Source organism: Acartia tonsa, chromosome 6 (assembly GCF_053477335.1).
Source record: "Acartia tonsa isolate MP-2025a chromosome 6, ASM5347733v1, whole genome shotgun sequence".
NCBI classification, from domain to species: Eukaryota; Metazoa; Arthropoda; class Copepoda; order Calanoida; family Acartiidae; genus Acartia; species Acartia tonsa.
In genome coordinates, this window is record NC_137265.1 from 20,364,879 (window position 1) to 20,379,713 (window position 14,835).

Genomic DNA, 14,835 nt, shown 5'->3' on the forward strand with positions numbered 1-14,835 from the left:
CATAAACCATGATATGGCATATCGAATTGATTGTTGCAGCGGAATACATATTTACTCGGTTGCTATATACTACAATGAAGTCTTAAATCAACAAGGATGACAACATCAATAAATAATGTATACAAAAAGTCGCGAAAGTCACAAGTTCAGAGCTTTTTATTTTTTCATTTTTGTAGTATAGGTGAAAGACCGACGGAATAATTTAAATGACACAAAAATTTCAGCCGAGAATTTTATAATCAGGTTGACTGACGGACAGACAAATTTTATTATTGAGTAGCTTCTCAATAATAAAATGTATAAACTAACAGAATACCTATTGATATTCAAAACTAACCAATTACCATTTATGAACTTCGCTGTTGTGATAAGTTATCATTCTTGTATTATGATTACTTTTCTTCCATATCATTAAATAACATATCTACAATGATCTAATAGGATAAGACAATGGGCAATATATTGATGTTCATTTCCAGATAATAAACTAAGTTACCTTTTCAGACATTAAAATTATTGGTGGATGAGTTTGGTCAATACAATTTAGAACTTACCAATTAGATTTAATAAGAGTACCTAAAGTTTTTAAGCTAACCAATAACTTTGAGTACCAGTGGAACTTGCAGTCTTAGGATAGCCCTTAGAAGTGATGGTTTACCTCGAAGTATTGCATATTACTTTACACACATGTAAGGCTATGGCAACCAAAATTTTCAATAGCCTATTAAATTTCAAAGGATTTTGCCCACTATCTCCAACCCTTCAGACTGGTAGAGTCGCAAAGTCTAAGGATCGGAATCTAACATCTTTATGCTGCGAAATCGTTATAACCTTGTTTCATTAATCTGGAAGATACCATAAACTATTCCTGCACTGCATATTTGAACAGTTTCGTTAAATCCTTCTATAAAAGTAATGGGTTGTCCATCTGTCTAATTCTATAGCGAAAGATCTCGCTATAGACAAATAGACTGATCTCCTTTATAGTGGACATCTTGTAGGTCCATGGAAAGTTTATATTTTGGGGGAGGGTACCCAAGAAAAATCGCCACTAGAAACAAAATACTCACCAAAGAATATTACTTTTTATTTTAAAACCAAACTAAAAGTGAAGGTAGACTTTCTAACCCCCCTCCCCTACTTACCTCTAAAGCCCATAGAGGCCTCTAGTGGCGTATCGGCTAGAACACATAATTTAACAGGATCATCCATCGATCCTTTTTTTTCTTAAACCTAAACCATCCGTTAGTTCTTGGTTTCGTTTAATAAAGAATATCTGTACAATATATATTCACCAATCGTGTATATTAAACAAAAAATATATATTTTACAAGGAATAGAAACAATAAAGAACATTTATTTATTGAATAGAATTTCATTAGAAAAAGACGATGAATATTCTTAGAAAATTATAATTTTTTCATATATAATTTATACGGAAATAACTTATATGTCTGATTATAACAAGAAGAGGCAATTATAAGTCGTCTTTTTTTTATATTTTTAACAACATTCATAGAAGTATAAAAGTTTTTATTTTTGGGGTCATTTTTTTTATATCAGCGAGTTGTTACTAGAAAGTTTTTTTTGTTGGTGGACAGAGGAAGGGGACGGGCAGGGGTGGGGGGGCAGGGATGTGGGGGGAGAGAAATTAAATATAAATATATATAGATTGTTATTAATCATCACCAAATCTACAATATGGGATCAGGTGCAGTTCACGGTAAAATGTTCCTGGTATCTATTTTCCCACAAAATCTAGGAACTTTTAAGGCTGCTAACGGTCAAACGGTGGAACGTAAAGATTATGAACACACAAAATTTTAACCAAGATAAGAAGGCCTACAAATAATTTGGAATAGCAATTTCTCAATAATGCACAATTTTCTCGCAGTTTTTTTCTTCAGTAAACCTTCTTCTGTGCATCTTTGGATCTAGGATATAACGGCATGATATGTACGTTCAGCCGATTGCAGCTAGCAGCCGTTAAAGATCATATATTTTTGACGATAATCGTTACCAGGAACATTTTAGCGTGAACTGCACTAGATCCACAATATGTATACTCCACTTTGAAGTATGGATTTCATAAATTTACTGCTCAAAATAAAACACACACAAAAAATGTAAAAATTCAGAAGAAAACAGGGAAATAAAATTAATGTGAATTGTCTTAACATTTATAATAAAAAAATAATGAACAACCATGAAATATGAATACAAAACAGAAGGTAATGAAAAATTACATTCTCTTTACTAAAAAATCACTTTCAACAGATAATATTTAAAAAAATAAGGTTTGCTATTAATTTTGATGATATTGGTTACAATTAAAGCTAGTTCACTCCAGTCAAAATTAATTTAAAATTAAATAAGGAAACTAAAATAGAATGGAGTAGGGGTAAATAAATTGCTATAATTATATGAGTAGTAGAATAAAAAGATATTTTAATTGTGCATTTTATAAACAGGAGTATTGAAACTTTAATCCGAGCCAAGTACATTGAAATACAACCTTTCCATTTTGACCAATTTGATTTAAAACCTTCAAAAACAAGGCTTTGAGTTTTGATAAATTCTTAAGCCTTGATTAAAGTTTCAAACCTCGTGAAAAAACATTTTGATACCACAGATATAGATTACGATAATTATGTTATAGCAAGGAATTCATTTTTTTAATAAAGTATTTCTCTCAAATATATAGAATTTTGTAAATAGTTTATTTATTTTGTATGTAATTTTCTTTGTCTCTGTTTCATTATTAGTTGATTAGAATAAAAAGAAAGTGGGTTCACTTGTAGTAATAATAACTCGCAACTTCCATGGAATAAGACACTTAAATACATCACATATTTAAAAAAAAAAGATGTTTAACAATAAAATTTTTTTGACTAACTAACGTTGGTCTCTCCTAATAAAAAACAGTTTATTTTCATCATAATGTGCCCGTCCGTCATTTCAATTTTTGGTCTCTTACATAGACAATTTTGTTGTATTATTTGGGGGGTTTGACTGAGCGAGTTTCTTCTTTGGTTTGGTTTGTTTGGTTTGTCTGAGTTCATGTGAGCAGTTTGAAAAAAATGATGGCTAAAGAAATGTTCAAAACCATCACAGCTAGCATCAATTGTTGTCGGGAAAACCATTCCTAAAATATAAAAAAAAAATATATTTAGAACAGCTAAAAGCTAACAATTTTTTAAATAAAAAACACAGAGGTTATTAAGAACGCATAAATTAAAAGTCTATCTAAAAAGCACAATACCCTTTTCTCATAATCATATTTGATAAAAACGAATCTTTAGAGCAATTTTAGATATAAAAAGGAATTATTTACTGGTTGAAAGAAAACAATTATAAATATGTATACAAAATAATCTTCCAAAATATTTCTAAAACATCTTGAATTAAAATTTAATTATATACATGTGTACGCAACTACCTTATGCCTGAATTAATCTGACGTTAACCAGGGTTTATCAAATGCTTTGGTAAGTTCAAAGTGCATCAAATTATATCAATTATTAGGTTTGTTAGCAAAATTAATTTTGTAATGCCTTTGACAATAATTTTTAATGCAACTAATCAACAAGGATGACAACATTAATAAACAGCAAAGATAAATTCAAAATAATTTACATTTATATAATAAAGAAAATAAGAGACTTATGGACAAAGTAAATTTTGATTAGTTAATCATTTTCAAGAAGAATCTTAAATCATATTTCCCCCATAATGACAGACAAACGGTCAGTCAGGGTGAAGTACGACTTAGTTTCAATGTATTGTGTTTTTTTGTTTTGTTCTATTAGTAATTAGTAAAAAGTTGTTGATTTTTTTTACAAAACTTTATGATTAATTAGAATTTCTTTTCTTACCCTAATTTGAGGGTTGAATATGTACATTATTGGATTGGCCCGATATCTCTCCGCCTCCTCGAGCTGAGCCCTGATCTGTTCCCTGCGGGCGGAGGACAGCACAGAGATCTCCTCCCTGGTCATGGCCTGGCTCCCTGTCACAGTGGTCAGGGTGGGCAGGGCGGCCACGTCGGGCAAAGATTTCTTGCGCGCTGATGCAGAGTTTCCAACAGCCTACAAAAAATAAAAATTATTATTATTCAATAAAGATATGCGGGAGAGTGGTGTCAACAATCCCATTAAAAATTTAAATTGGTACATCTTATAGGTTATCTTTTTTTTAAAACAAGGTTTTATTTTTATTTTTACACTTTACCTAATCTTTTTGATGATAATAATTTTTATAATTTTCTCATTAATTTATGATATGATATCAATTTATCCAATATATTAACCCGAATAATCTTCAAAACAGAAATGTATATTTAATTACTTTTTCGTTCTTTACACCTTTTGTGAATTAATATAAAAGTTAGTTTTAAAATTATTTCATTTAAGATAAATAAGATATTATAGATTTCATTGTATTTATGTTTGTATGTTTAAATATGTGTGTTTTTAGTGTACAGAATGTAAGAGAATTTCAACATGTATTTTGTATATGTGCCACCCAAAAAGTCTCATTTTTAAAAGCCATGCTTTTTAATAATTATGGTAGGTCCAAACGTCCGTCTGTAAAGGATACGTCTTATCTTTAAGACAAGTTAGAATTGTCTTGTCGATTTTAAACATTCCATAATGAATTCCTGTAAAAGCTAGGTATGGTTTAGAAAACGTAGCAAATCTATAAATTAGAATTAATTCCTGAGGTCTGATAATTTAGAAGCGCTAATGTTCGTTTGTTCTACCGTCTTATTGCTTTATTTATGTATTTTGTCATCCTTGTACAACATTAAAATAGTGCATGATAATATCAATAAATAGGGGGAAAACTTGGGACAACTAATATGTAACACCCTGCATACTACATATGAATGTGTAAAGCTTATATACATTTGTGTGTGTATTCTGTGTATATGTTTGTGTGTATACTTTATATGTATATATATGAATGCGCCACTGGCCCTAATCCAACAGACCAGACCGGCGCGCACTCAACCCAGCTGGGCGCACATCTGTCAGGAGGGAGATTGGGAAAAAGGGGGAGAAGATATTGTATCGACCAGCTGAATATTTCAAAAAGGGGGCGGGGAAATTAGGCGAATGTTAAGTCAGGTATAGTATTTAAAATACGGAGAAGGATACATTTTGGGGGGGGGGAGAAAATAGATATGTTGTAAAGGTAAAAGTTTATATTTTTGTATGTGAAGGAAGGTGGTAAAAGGAAACTTTTCCTGGACACCTGTAAACACACACACACACACACTTGCACACAGACACCTGTAAAGTCACACCCAGACACACACACACACTCAGAAACATAACCAACACAGACACATAAAATACACAGAGTAATGATAATGTTTCATTTTTTGAATGAATTTGTGCCTTATGTACTACTCAGAAAAAAATATTCATTTGAAATGAAATTAACAACAAAAGTACGAATTACTAAATATTGGATAGAGATAGCCGCTGAATAAAAAAGAAATTAAAGATAAAAAATTAAGTAAATTATATATTACTAGTTGCTTCACTCCTAGAGGGCGGGGTAGCTTGAGAAGCTTCCTTGAAAAGTACAATCAATTAGGACCAGCATTTTCCGAGATCCCTATCTTCATGAAAACTTACTACTTTATATGATAGAATTTACAATAAGATGAAATATTGATAGTGAAATACATATTCAATTTTTCATTATTTGTTCTGAACAATGCGAGTAGATTTTCATAAACAAAATTACCCCTTTTTTGATTAAAAGTTTGGTTTGTATAACTCCGTTAAGATTGAATAAAAGGCCAACAAATGGGATAATTATGTCAACTTTGAGGTCCAGTATAATATAAGTTCAATATCCCCCTCCTTCCTGGTTATATCAACAACGTGTTTGTTTATAGTATCATTTACTTTTAAATCTTTAAAATTATCAAAATTCTTTTCAGTTTTGAATTTCGTAATTACAATAAATTGCTTTTTTGGAACGTTGTAAATGATTTAACTAAAAACAGTTATTGTAAATAAAAATAATATACTTTTATTAACCTATTTAATAAAAATAAAACCTAAATATTAACTAAGCCTAACAATGAAAAAAAAATTTAAAAACTACCGCATTAATTAATCAAATGTACATATCTTAACCTGGTTCTCTTTAGTTTATTTTAGGAAGAAAATTGTTAAAATCTTTAGACAAAATATATTCTAAAACCATAGGCTAACCTACACAATTCAATTTGATTTTAAAATAATAATATTAAAGAAAACAAATCTAATGATGTGCTGTCAATCATTAGCACAATACAGAATTCTGCTTAGAGGCATGTTAACATTACCCTCTTTAAAACAATATATAAGAAAGAATTTCCATCCCCTTTTTCACCCTGTAATGTACATATACATATGTTTTACATCCACCAGGTAAATCACTATGCACGCCACTGACGTCATTTCTACCAACGCACGGTCATATTCGAATTAAGTAATTGCTTCAATGCTAAAAATGTAGCAGAGAACAAATTAATTGATAACTTTGCTACTCTGTGATTAGCAAATTCCGTACAACTCTCATTATTATTATTATGTACTCTTTTACCTTATATTGCGGTTCTTGTTGTTCTCCTGGCTTCATATACAATGATTCTGTGCGTTTAGGCGGGGCACCGAAATGTGGAATCTCCTGCTGGACGCCCCGGTACCGCAAGGCGTCCTCGGCCGGCAACCTGAGTTCGGCCAGGCCGCCGTTGCCGCGCGGCGCGTCCAGGCCCAACGACTCGAGGCCGGTGGACATTTTCATGCCGCCGTTGTTTTCACTAGAATTGTTATTGATTATCTCGGTTGTATTATTCATAGGAGTCCGTTGTCGGGACATGGGACGCCCGGCATTCACTCTGTCCCTACTAGGGTCACGTGACATTAACTGTTGGCGCGAGCCAAATCGATCTGACGATCGTTCACGGCTCGGCGGTCTTTTGTAATGTTCAAATCTATCGTCCATGATTTTCTGGAAGTTGAAACCAGGTTGCTGCTGCTGCTGCTGTTGCAGCTGCTGGCCGCCGCCAAAATCGGCGTTTGATCCCATTCTAGAGCCAATACCACGTTCCTGTCTGGAAGATGACCGGCCGCGATTCAGCGCCTGGGCGTGTTCCGACATTTGCAGCGTGGCGGGCTGGCGGAGGACGGCAGGGTCAGGATATGCTGGCACGGCAGAACGGTCGGGGTCGAGACGAGGCACCGGTGGACTTATCATGGAGGCGGCGGACGGTGCACCCATTTGAATATCACTATGGTTATTGTTCGCTTTTGCCGCCGAATAATCGTCACTGGCGGGAAGAGGTGAGGACGGCCCGCCGCCAGGATATAGCTGACCGTTCCTGCCCGACGGAGACTGTTGTTGTTGGCTTTTGCCGGGAGGAGGGGCGCGCAGCTGCATTGTAGATGGACCTTGTTGGTTGGTAGCTGGACCGAAGGGGTTGTTAGGGGCATTGGGAGAGGTAGGACTGGCGGGGAACGCGGGGGACATTCCACCCCCCATAGGAGACATGGGGGACAGACCCGCCACTGAAGTTTTGTTCATCATCACATTTGCCTTGTTGTTGGTACCAATATGGTTAGCCATGGGCGGCTTCTCCAGTGCTTGTAAACTGCTACCATAGCCGGGGGTAGCGGCTGTGTTGGGCGGAGCAGCTGCCACGGGGGAAGCAGCTGATGACGACGGCCAGACCGGTTGTTGTTGTTGTGAGGAGGAGGAGGCACCTTGCGGGGTTGTAGGACGGCCGGCAGCTGGGTTCAGTGGATTCGGTGCTGAAAGTCCGCGTGGACTGGGTGGACCCATGCCGCCGCCAACGCCACCCAGCTGGCCGCGTGGACTTGGCGGTCCCGTGCCGCCTGTGGCAGACAGGCCTGGTAGCTGCGATGGCAGCTCCAGTTTTGTAGAATAGTTGTTCCCAGGAGCTTGTTGGACCGGCGGCTTGGCGGGTGTACTGCCCGCACTTAACACATCTTCTTGGACTACTGAAATAGAAATAGAAAATATTATAAATCTATATGTTAATAGTTGCTTCTCCCTCAGCTTCTAGAAAGGGTGGAGGATGTAAGAAAAATAGAACAAAAACAACCCCAACATATTTTTTAAAGTTTCATAGAAAATATGAACCAATCCTTTCCGAGATATTTAGCATCAGACAAACAATTCAACTTTATTTTATACCAGTTGTGTCAACTAATGTCTTTCGAAAGGTTAGAAAATAGCCATATACCAACACAAGACATCTGTAAAGCCTTTCTGAAAAGTTCATCCCCTTTTGAGCTTTTTAAATTCAGACAAATACCTTAACACTTTATGATATAGGATATATTTGAATTTGTAATGATGCTGTAACGAACATTTATACCCTTTTTATAAAGTATCTGTGCGTTGAAAAACAAATCATTAATCTAAATATAAATTTACAAATCAAACAGCTTTTTATATTAAAATATTCTACGCGGGAGGTATTGAGTATATATGTTTACTCATGTAACAGGATTCAGAAATGAATAGGATTAATGAAAAACAATTAAATTAACATTTACGTCGACATCAAGTCCAACAATAAGCTTCGCAATTATAACTTGTAAAGATCATGCAATTAAATATCATCTTATAACAAAATTACTAATGTTTTTTCGTCTCAAAAGATATAAAAAAAAGTTGATGGTCTGAATTTTTTTGTACTGCTCTGTAAATGTCTAATGGCTGTTGCCTGTTTCAGGCTTTTTTAATGACTCCTTCCGCCCTTAGACATGGTTAAGCAAACAGCTATTTCATTTAATTCTATATTAACATGTTGATAAAACAAGAGCACAGGGACATGAAATTTTACCTCTTTGTCCATTAAGTTTCAGGGATCTAAAGCGATAAGGCAATGGTCTATAAATTGATGTACATCTTCAATGATTATACACAAAATAACCCCTTCTATACAATTTGTGATTGAAAATGATAGACACTCAATTTAATAAAAACTAACCAATATTTAAAATTTCATTAACGTTTTTATAAAACTTTGGGGACTAATGTAATGAAACAACCCAATGTCCTCTCTCCCTCTCTGATTTTCTTTACTAATTTTTAAAAGCGAAGCTTTTCTATAATTAGGGTCGGTCCGTCCGTCCGTACGTCCGTACGTCCGTCCGTCCGTCACGGATAGCTTTTTTCGTTAATTTAGACATGTTAGAAATGTCCTATCGATTTCAAATTTTGCATGGTGATTCCTTTAGTAGTTAGGTACGATTTAGAAAGCGTAGCAACTCTATAATCATTACCAAAATGTCCGTACGTCCATTTTAAACATGTTGATTTTTTTACTTTTTTAAATAGCTTTTTTCGTTAATTTAAGCATGTTAGAATTGTCCTATTGATTTCAAATTTTGCATGGTGATTCCTGTAATAGTTAGGTACGAGTTAGAAAGCGTAGCAACTCTATAATCATTACCAGAATGTCCGTACGTCCATTTAAAACATGTTGATTTTTTTACATTTTTAACAACAAATTTGTATGTGACCTAATTATCCGATTGGTCTGATTTTTGGTATACTGATTCCTGGGACAACAAAGTACAATATTATAAGCGAAGCAACTCTATAATCAAGTCCTAAAATGTAAGTATGTCCATAATCATTATCCTGTATCAAGCAGTTTTTCAACAAATTTATTTACAATTTTGCTTTGACTCTTATACATTCGCATTCTGATTATTCAGTTCTGACATTATACAAGTGTTAATGTCCGTTTGTCCTACCGTTTCAGAGCTTCGCTTTTATGGATGTTGTCATCCTTGTTTTTTCAAATTCAATGTATCTGTTTTACATATAAAGGAAAATGTATGATTACCTAATATCAGATTAAACAAGGGATTCCATATATTACTAGGGTTAGAAACATTTCAAAATTAGATTCATCCTTATATAAAAGTAACAGGTTGCTTATGTGTCTGTATGTATGTAGCATATAATCTCGCTAACTGCTCGACCGATATGGTTCTCCTTTGCAGTAAAGCCTTGTATAAGGACATGGAAGGTTTATATAATAAATCAAACCTGGACAACAACAACCCTCCAATAAAAATACCTTTTGTTTTTAAAACTTGGTCGACTTAACCCACCCCCCCCCCCTCCAAAGTGCCCCTGGAGGCCTCTAGGAGCGTAGCCTCGATCTAGTAGTAAATATTTTAGAGAAAAAATTTTTTGATCTAACAATCTAAAATTAAAGCATTTTGACGATCCAAAAATTCTACTTACCTAATCTATAGTTTTTCATTATGATATTAATGTGTGTATGTCCCAAGCTACGTGACAAACTACCAAGTATTTTTTATTTATATTTTACTTGCAAATATTTAAAATAAAATTAAAGCTTGAATTGCAGAAATAAGCCTTGTTTTGGTATTTTTCCCAAATTTTAGGCGTTGATTGATTTTACATTTTTTTATCCTTGAATTTTTAAAGAAGCGCGGTCTCTCTATAATCAGTTATTGTCTACAGGTCAATCCCTTTTGGGGTAAATTTAAAAGTGAGTTGAGACCAGAGATCATAATAGATAAGACAATGGACGGTAAATTTATATACATACTCAATAATGGTTGAAATTACCCCATCTGTAAAATTATTGGTTAAAAAGTTTAAACACTGCTAGTTAATGAACCAAGTAATCAAAATTCAATAAAAGTATCTAAATTTTTTAAGAAAACGAATAAGAAAGAGCTTTGGACTTAATTAAATTGAATGAATCCCTGTTCCACATTTTAAGACACGCATGTCCTTGTTTTTAATTGACCCAAGGTCGAATAGTCACACTAAGATATTATTCTTTAACTATTTTGCCTCTGTGCTTTGATCTCCTCTGGTAAAAATGTTTTTTATTATCATGTGCTGCACTATGCAACATGTGTAGGGTAAGTATTTGCACTCAGGGAGTCCAGGGATAGGACAATGAACAATAAAGCTGTCTCATCTTTTTAAATAGAAAACAAAAAAGAAATATTAAAAGTGGATTCGCCTCTTGCAACCAGGAGCTTTGTTTTCGAGGGGGTAGCAACACAATTGTCAAAAAAAACTATACCAACACTTGAATTTAAAAACAAAGTGCCTGAAACTACCCAATGAGAAAAAGGCTAGGAAAATAGCTCAAAACCATTCCAAGACTAAAATCTGAAAATTATATAGCCTAGTACCATCACAGGAACTAGGTGAAGCTTCCCAAAATAGAGATAATGTACGGTTAAATTTTTATTAAAATCTTAAGCTTCAGTGAAAAAAAAACTTTATATAATAGAATAGAAATCCGTTTTTTAAAAAAATTTTGTGATTCAATTAAAAATTTAATCATATTTAGTATCAAAAATTACAAATTCAAACACATATAAGTTTACGAGAAATTTTGTGTTTGTATTTGCATTGAAAGGAAAAGAAGTTTGGGTACCAACATTTATCTCGTTAGAGGAACACCATTAACCCTTCTCGTTGTTTTGTAAGTTTGCTGATGCTTAAGATCTTAATAACTACTAAACCTTGTGCTTCACATACATCTCGTTTAAACGCTATTTCCTTTTCGGATTTAAGTATTGAGATGGTTTAAGGCTAATTTTCCAGTCCCTGTCAGCCCCTTCGAATAAAGAGCCCCTAGACGCTAGGAGCGTACCCGCTAGTAAACTATATGTCAATTATTTTGGCAGGTTGATTATTTGTCAACAAAATTATTCCAGTTTTGAAAGGTTTTCTCAACATTTGTGGGGGGGGAGGGGGAGGGTAGATGATCCACTGATAAAATAAGGAAGTAAGGCTCAAATAGAAGTCGATAATTAGTCAACAAATATATGCCAGTTTTGAAAGAGTAATAAGAATTTTCTCAACTTTAAGGGGTCAAGGGGTGTGGGGGTTCGGGGTAGATTGTCCACAGATGAAATAAGGAAGCAAGCTCAAATTTGTAATTGCTACATCAGCAAATAACTCAAAGGTTATTTATCCCAAGCAAAGAGTCAAAACTTTAAAATATTCAGAGCAAAGCTTTTCCATATTAATAAAATCATAAATACTAAAAAGAATTAAAATAAGATATTTAAAGAAAAATTTTTAAATTCTATATTTACTGACATTTTATTTATTTAAATAAACTTTAATTAGATGTCCAATTGAATTCTAAAATAAGAAAATTTACAGTAGTATTAATTAAGAACCTAACCAAGGAATTTTGTAATTACCAGAGAGGTATAGGACATTAGACTGTAAATCATGTCACTTAAACACATTCTCTCATTTGTAGGCATACAAAAACTTTGGATATTTATATGTATCTACAAATTATCCCCCTTTAAATATTTCTACAAAATAAACTTAATCTACAGATGGGGTAATTTTGTTAATCATAATTGGAAGTGTACATCCATTTATCTCTGAAGACGAGAAGTTTTTTAAAAACATGGAATTATTCTTCTACTAACAATGGATTTATATCACCAGATTATCTTGTACTCTAATAAAGTGAAAGTTTTAACGGGTTAAAATAACAATCCGACAATCCCATACCTCCCCTTCTACTGGATGAACGAACTGACCAATAAGTAATAGGGTAGATAGCAACATAAATTGACGAATATTTTTCCCCTATCATAACATCCACGTATATTTAACTAATAGAATAATGTTTATAAATTGAGTGCCAGGTATAATTTATAGGATTCAATCAAAATTTTCGCCTTTCCATGCCAAATAAAACATCAAACTATGGTTAATTCAAAACTGTCGTAATTTATTTCATCAATTATTTTTTCTACAAAAAGTTTTTAGTACCATTTTTTATTTTTCTAATTCTTTTTTCTCTATCTTTTACAAACGATTCAAAAATTTGAGAGGGGTTGGGCGAGATAATCTCCAAGGGGCTATTTCTTATAAATATCAATTCAATAGGCCAAGTAGAACAAAAAATGTAAATTAATTTGGTTTTATTTTTTAGGAAAGCCTTATAAGCAGGTTATTAGATGGCTTTAGGCTATTTTCTCAAAATGCAATTATTCAAATACGCATTCACTAAAAGCTAGAAGGGAAGCCGATAGTTTTACCTAAATTTATTTAAGAATAATAAACTGTCTTTTAATGTACTTAAAATCAAATCTATCTGACTAAATTCAATATGTATATCAATTTTCATCCTACTAATTAATTTGACAAACTATTTGAATCATTTTGGCCAGGAATTTCTAAACTGTATAGTATTTGCTGTTTTGCTAGTCTTTGGACAGCTTAAATTAAATATTACTATATTTTCCTAAAAGGAATGATAATAATATATTTTTTTCTTAATCTGGAAGTACATGGCATAGACGTCCAAGGGTGGGGGTAAATTACTAATTACCACCTCAGACTTTAAAACTCCTTATTGTACCCCCCTTAGTGTTTTAAAATACATAAGATTCTCAAACCTTTGAAACCCCCCAGTTTACCTCTATCAAAATAAAAAGCTTGGGCGTTTCTAATACATGGTAATTCTTAGGATAATTTAAAAGGTTTTTAATATCTAGACAAGTAAAAACTGTCAGACATACAGAGATTCTTTAGTTATAGGATTGATTCGTTCCTTAGTAGCATAGACTGACTTTTGGACTTCCTCTCGGCATTATATTTCTAAGACAGTATCTTTCTTTACCTCAAAACAAAACAGATCAAAAATAAAATTATGAAGACGCCACCTGTTGGCATAATTTTTAACCAAATTATATTACCTTGTTGAGCGGAGGAGAAATCTGGTGCTAGTGTTTGTGCGCATGCGCGTGCTTCATGCGCGTCCTCGTTTGCGCAGGCAGCCGCGTAGTCTGCTTGCTCGGCCTTGCCGCGAGCTGTTGCCGTTCTGAAATAAGTATCAGCATTAGTATTAACTTCTTTGGTTTGTAATTATAATGTTGGTCAAATTAAAAAGGATAATGTAAAATCTTTTATTCTAACATATCATTGAAAGCTACACAAGGAAGAATATTACACCAAGAAGGGAATAATAAAAAAGAAGTCAAATCATAAGGAATGAAAAATAAAGTTTTCTAATCATTGTCATAAAGGCATTCACTACTTTCTTTTGGAGGCAGTAAGTTAGTCATTCGGTTAATGAGGGAAGATGAAACTTATGTAGATACTATGCATCTTAAATTAGTTTTATGTTTAAGTAAAATTTTAATAACATCACTAAAGTTTTAAAAACACAATATTTTTTTTTTTCTATATTAATTGGAAAATGTGAGAATTAAGTTTATAAAGGTTGTAATAAAGCAAAAAAAATGATAACATAACATGTATTGTTGCCACTGTTGTCCTAATTCCTAAGATATTCTGTGTAGTATGAATGATATTCTATAAGAATAGTGGGGGAAATGCTTATTTTCTTTTATATTTTCCACTTTGTTAATATCATCAACCTTTACTAGGATAAAGATAAACATATAGTAGAAAAAGATGCTAAAATTGTTTTCAAATATTGTATATGGTAAATCCTTAGCCAATAAAAAGGTGCAAATCATTACCGTGCACCCTAAATGAGTTAATGATCAATAATCATTTTGAGGCTGGACTGAATTTTAGAAAAAAATCTATATTACTGCCTAATAAGCAACTTTGCTTCTATCGTTTATTATTAAATTCAAGCTTGCGGAAAGGGGGTGTAAAGGAAGGTTCCAACACCCCCTTAAAACATGAAATTATTAAGGCCTAAAGCTTTACACACCTCATATGAATTACTGTGCACGACATTTAATTTTAGGAATGATTGTCTGTTTCAGTGAGGTTTTATTGTTGGAAAGA

At 33.3% G+C, this 14,835-nt stretch overlaps 1 protein-coding gene across 2 annotated transcripts in view; it reads right to left on the bottom strand.

Annotated features, from left to right (window-relative positions):
- Positions 1-1,341: 1,341 nt before the first annotated feature.
- jp (junctophilin) overlaps positions 1,342-14,835 on the bottom strand; it is a 53,856-nt gene continuing 40,362 nt past the window's right edge. For both annotated transcript variants that reach the window (XM_080163812.1, XM_080163811.1), the window contains exons 10-13: positions 13,770-13,894; positions 6,607-8,024; positions 3,876-4,088; positions 1,342-3,145 (exon numbers count right to left, since the gene is read on the bottom strand). In XM_080163812.1, the coding sequence (XP_080019938.1) occupies positions 3,059-3,145; positions 3,876-4,088; positions 6,607-8,024; positions 13,770-13,894 (1,843 nt within the window). In that variant the 3' untranslated portion in view covers positions 1,342-3,058. The remainder of the gene's footprint in view (positions 3,146-3,875; positions 4,089-6,606; positions 8,025-13,769; positions 13,895-14,835) is intronic.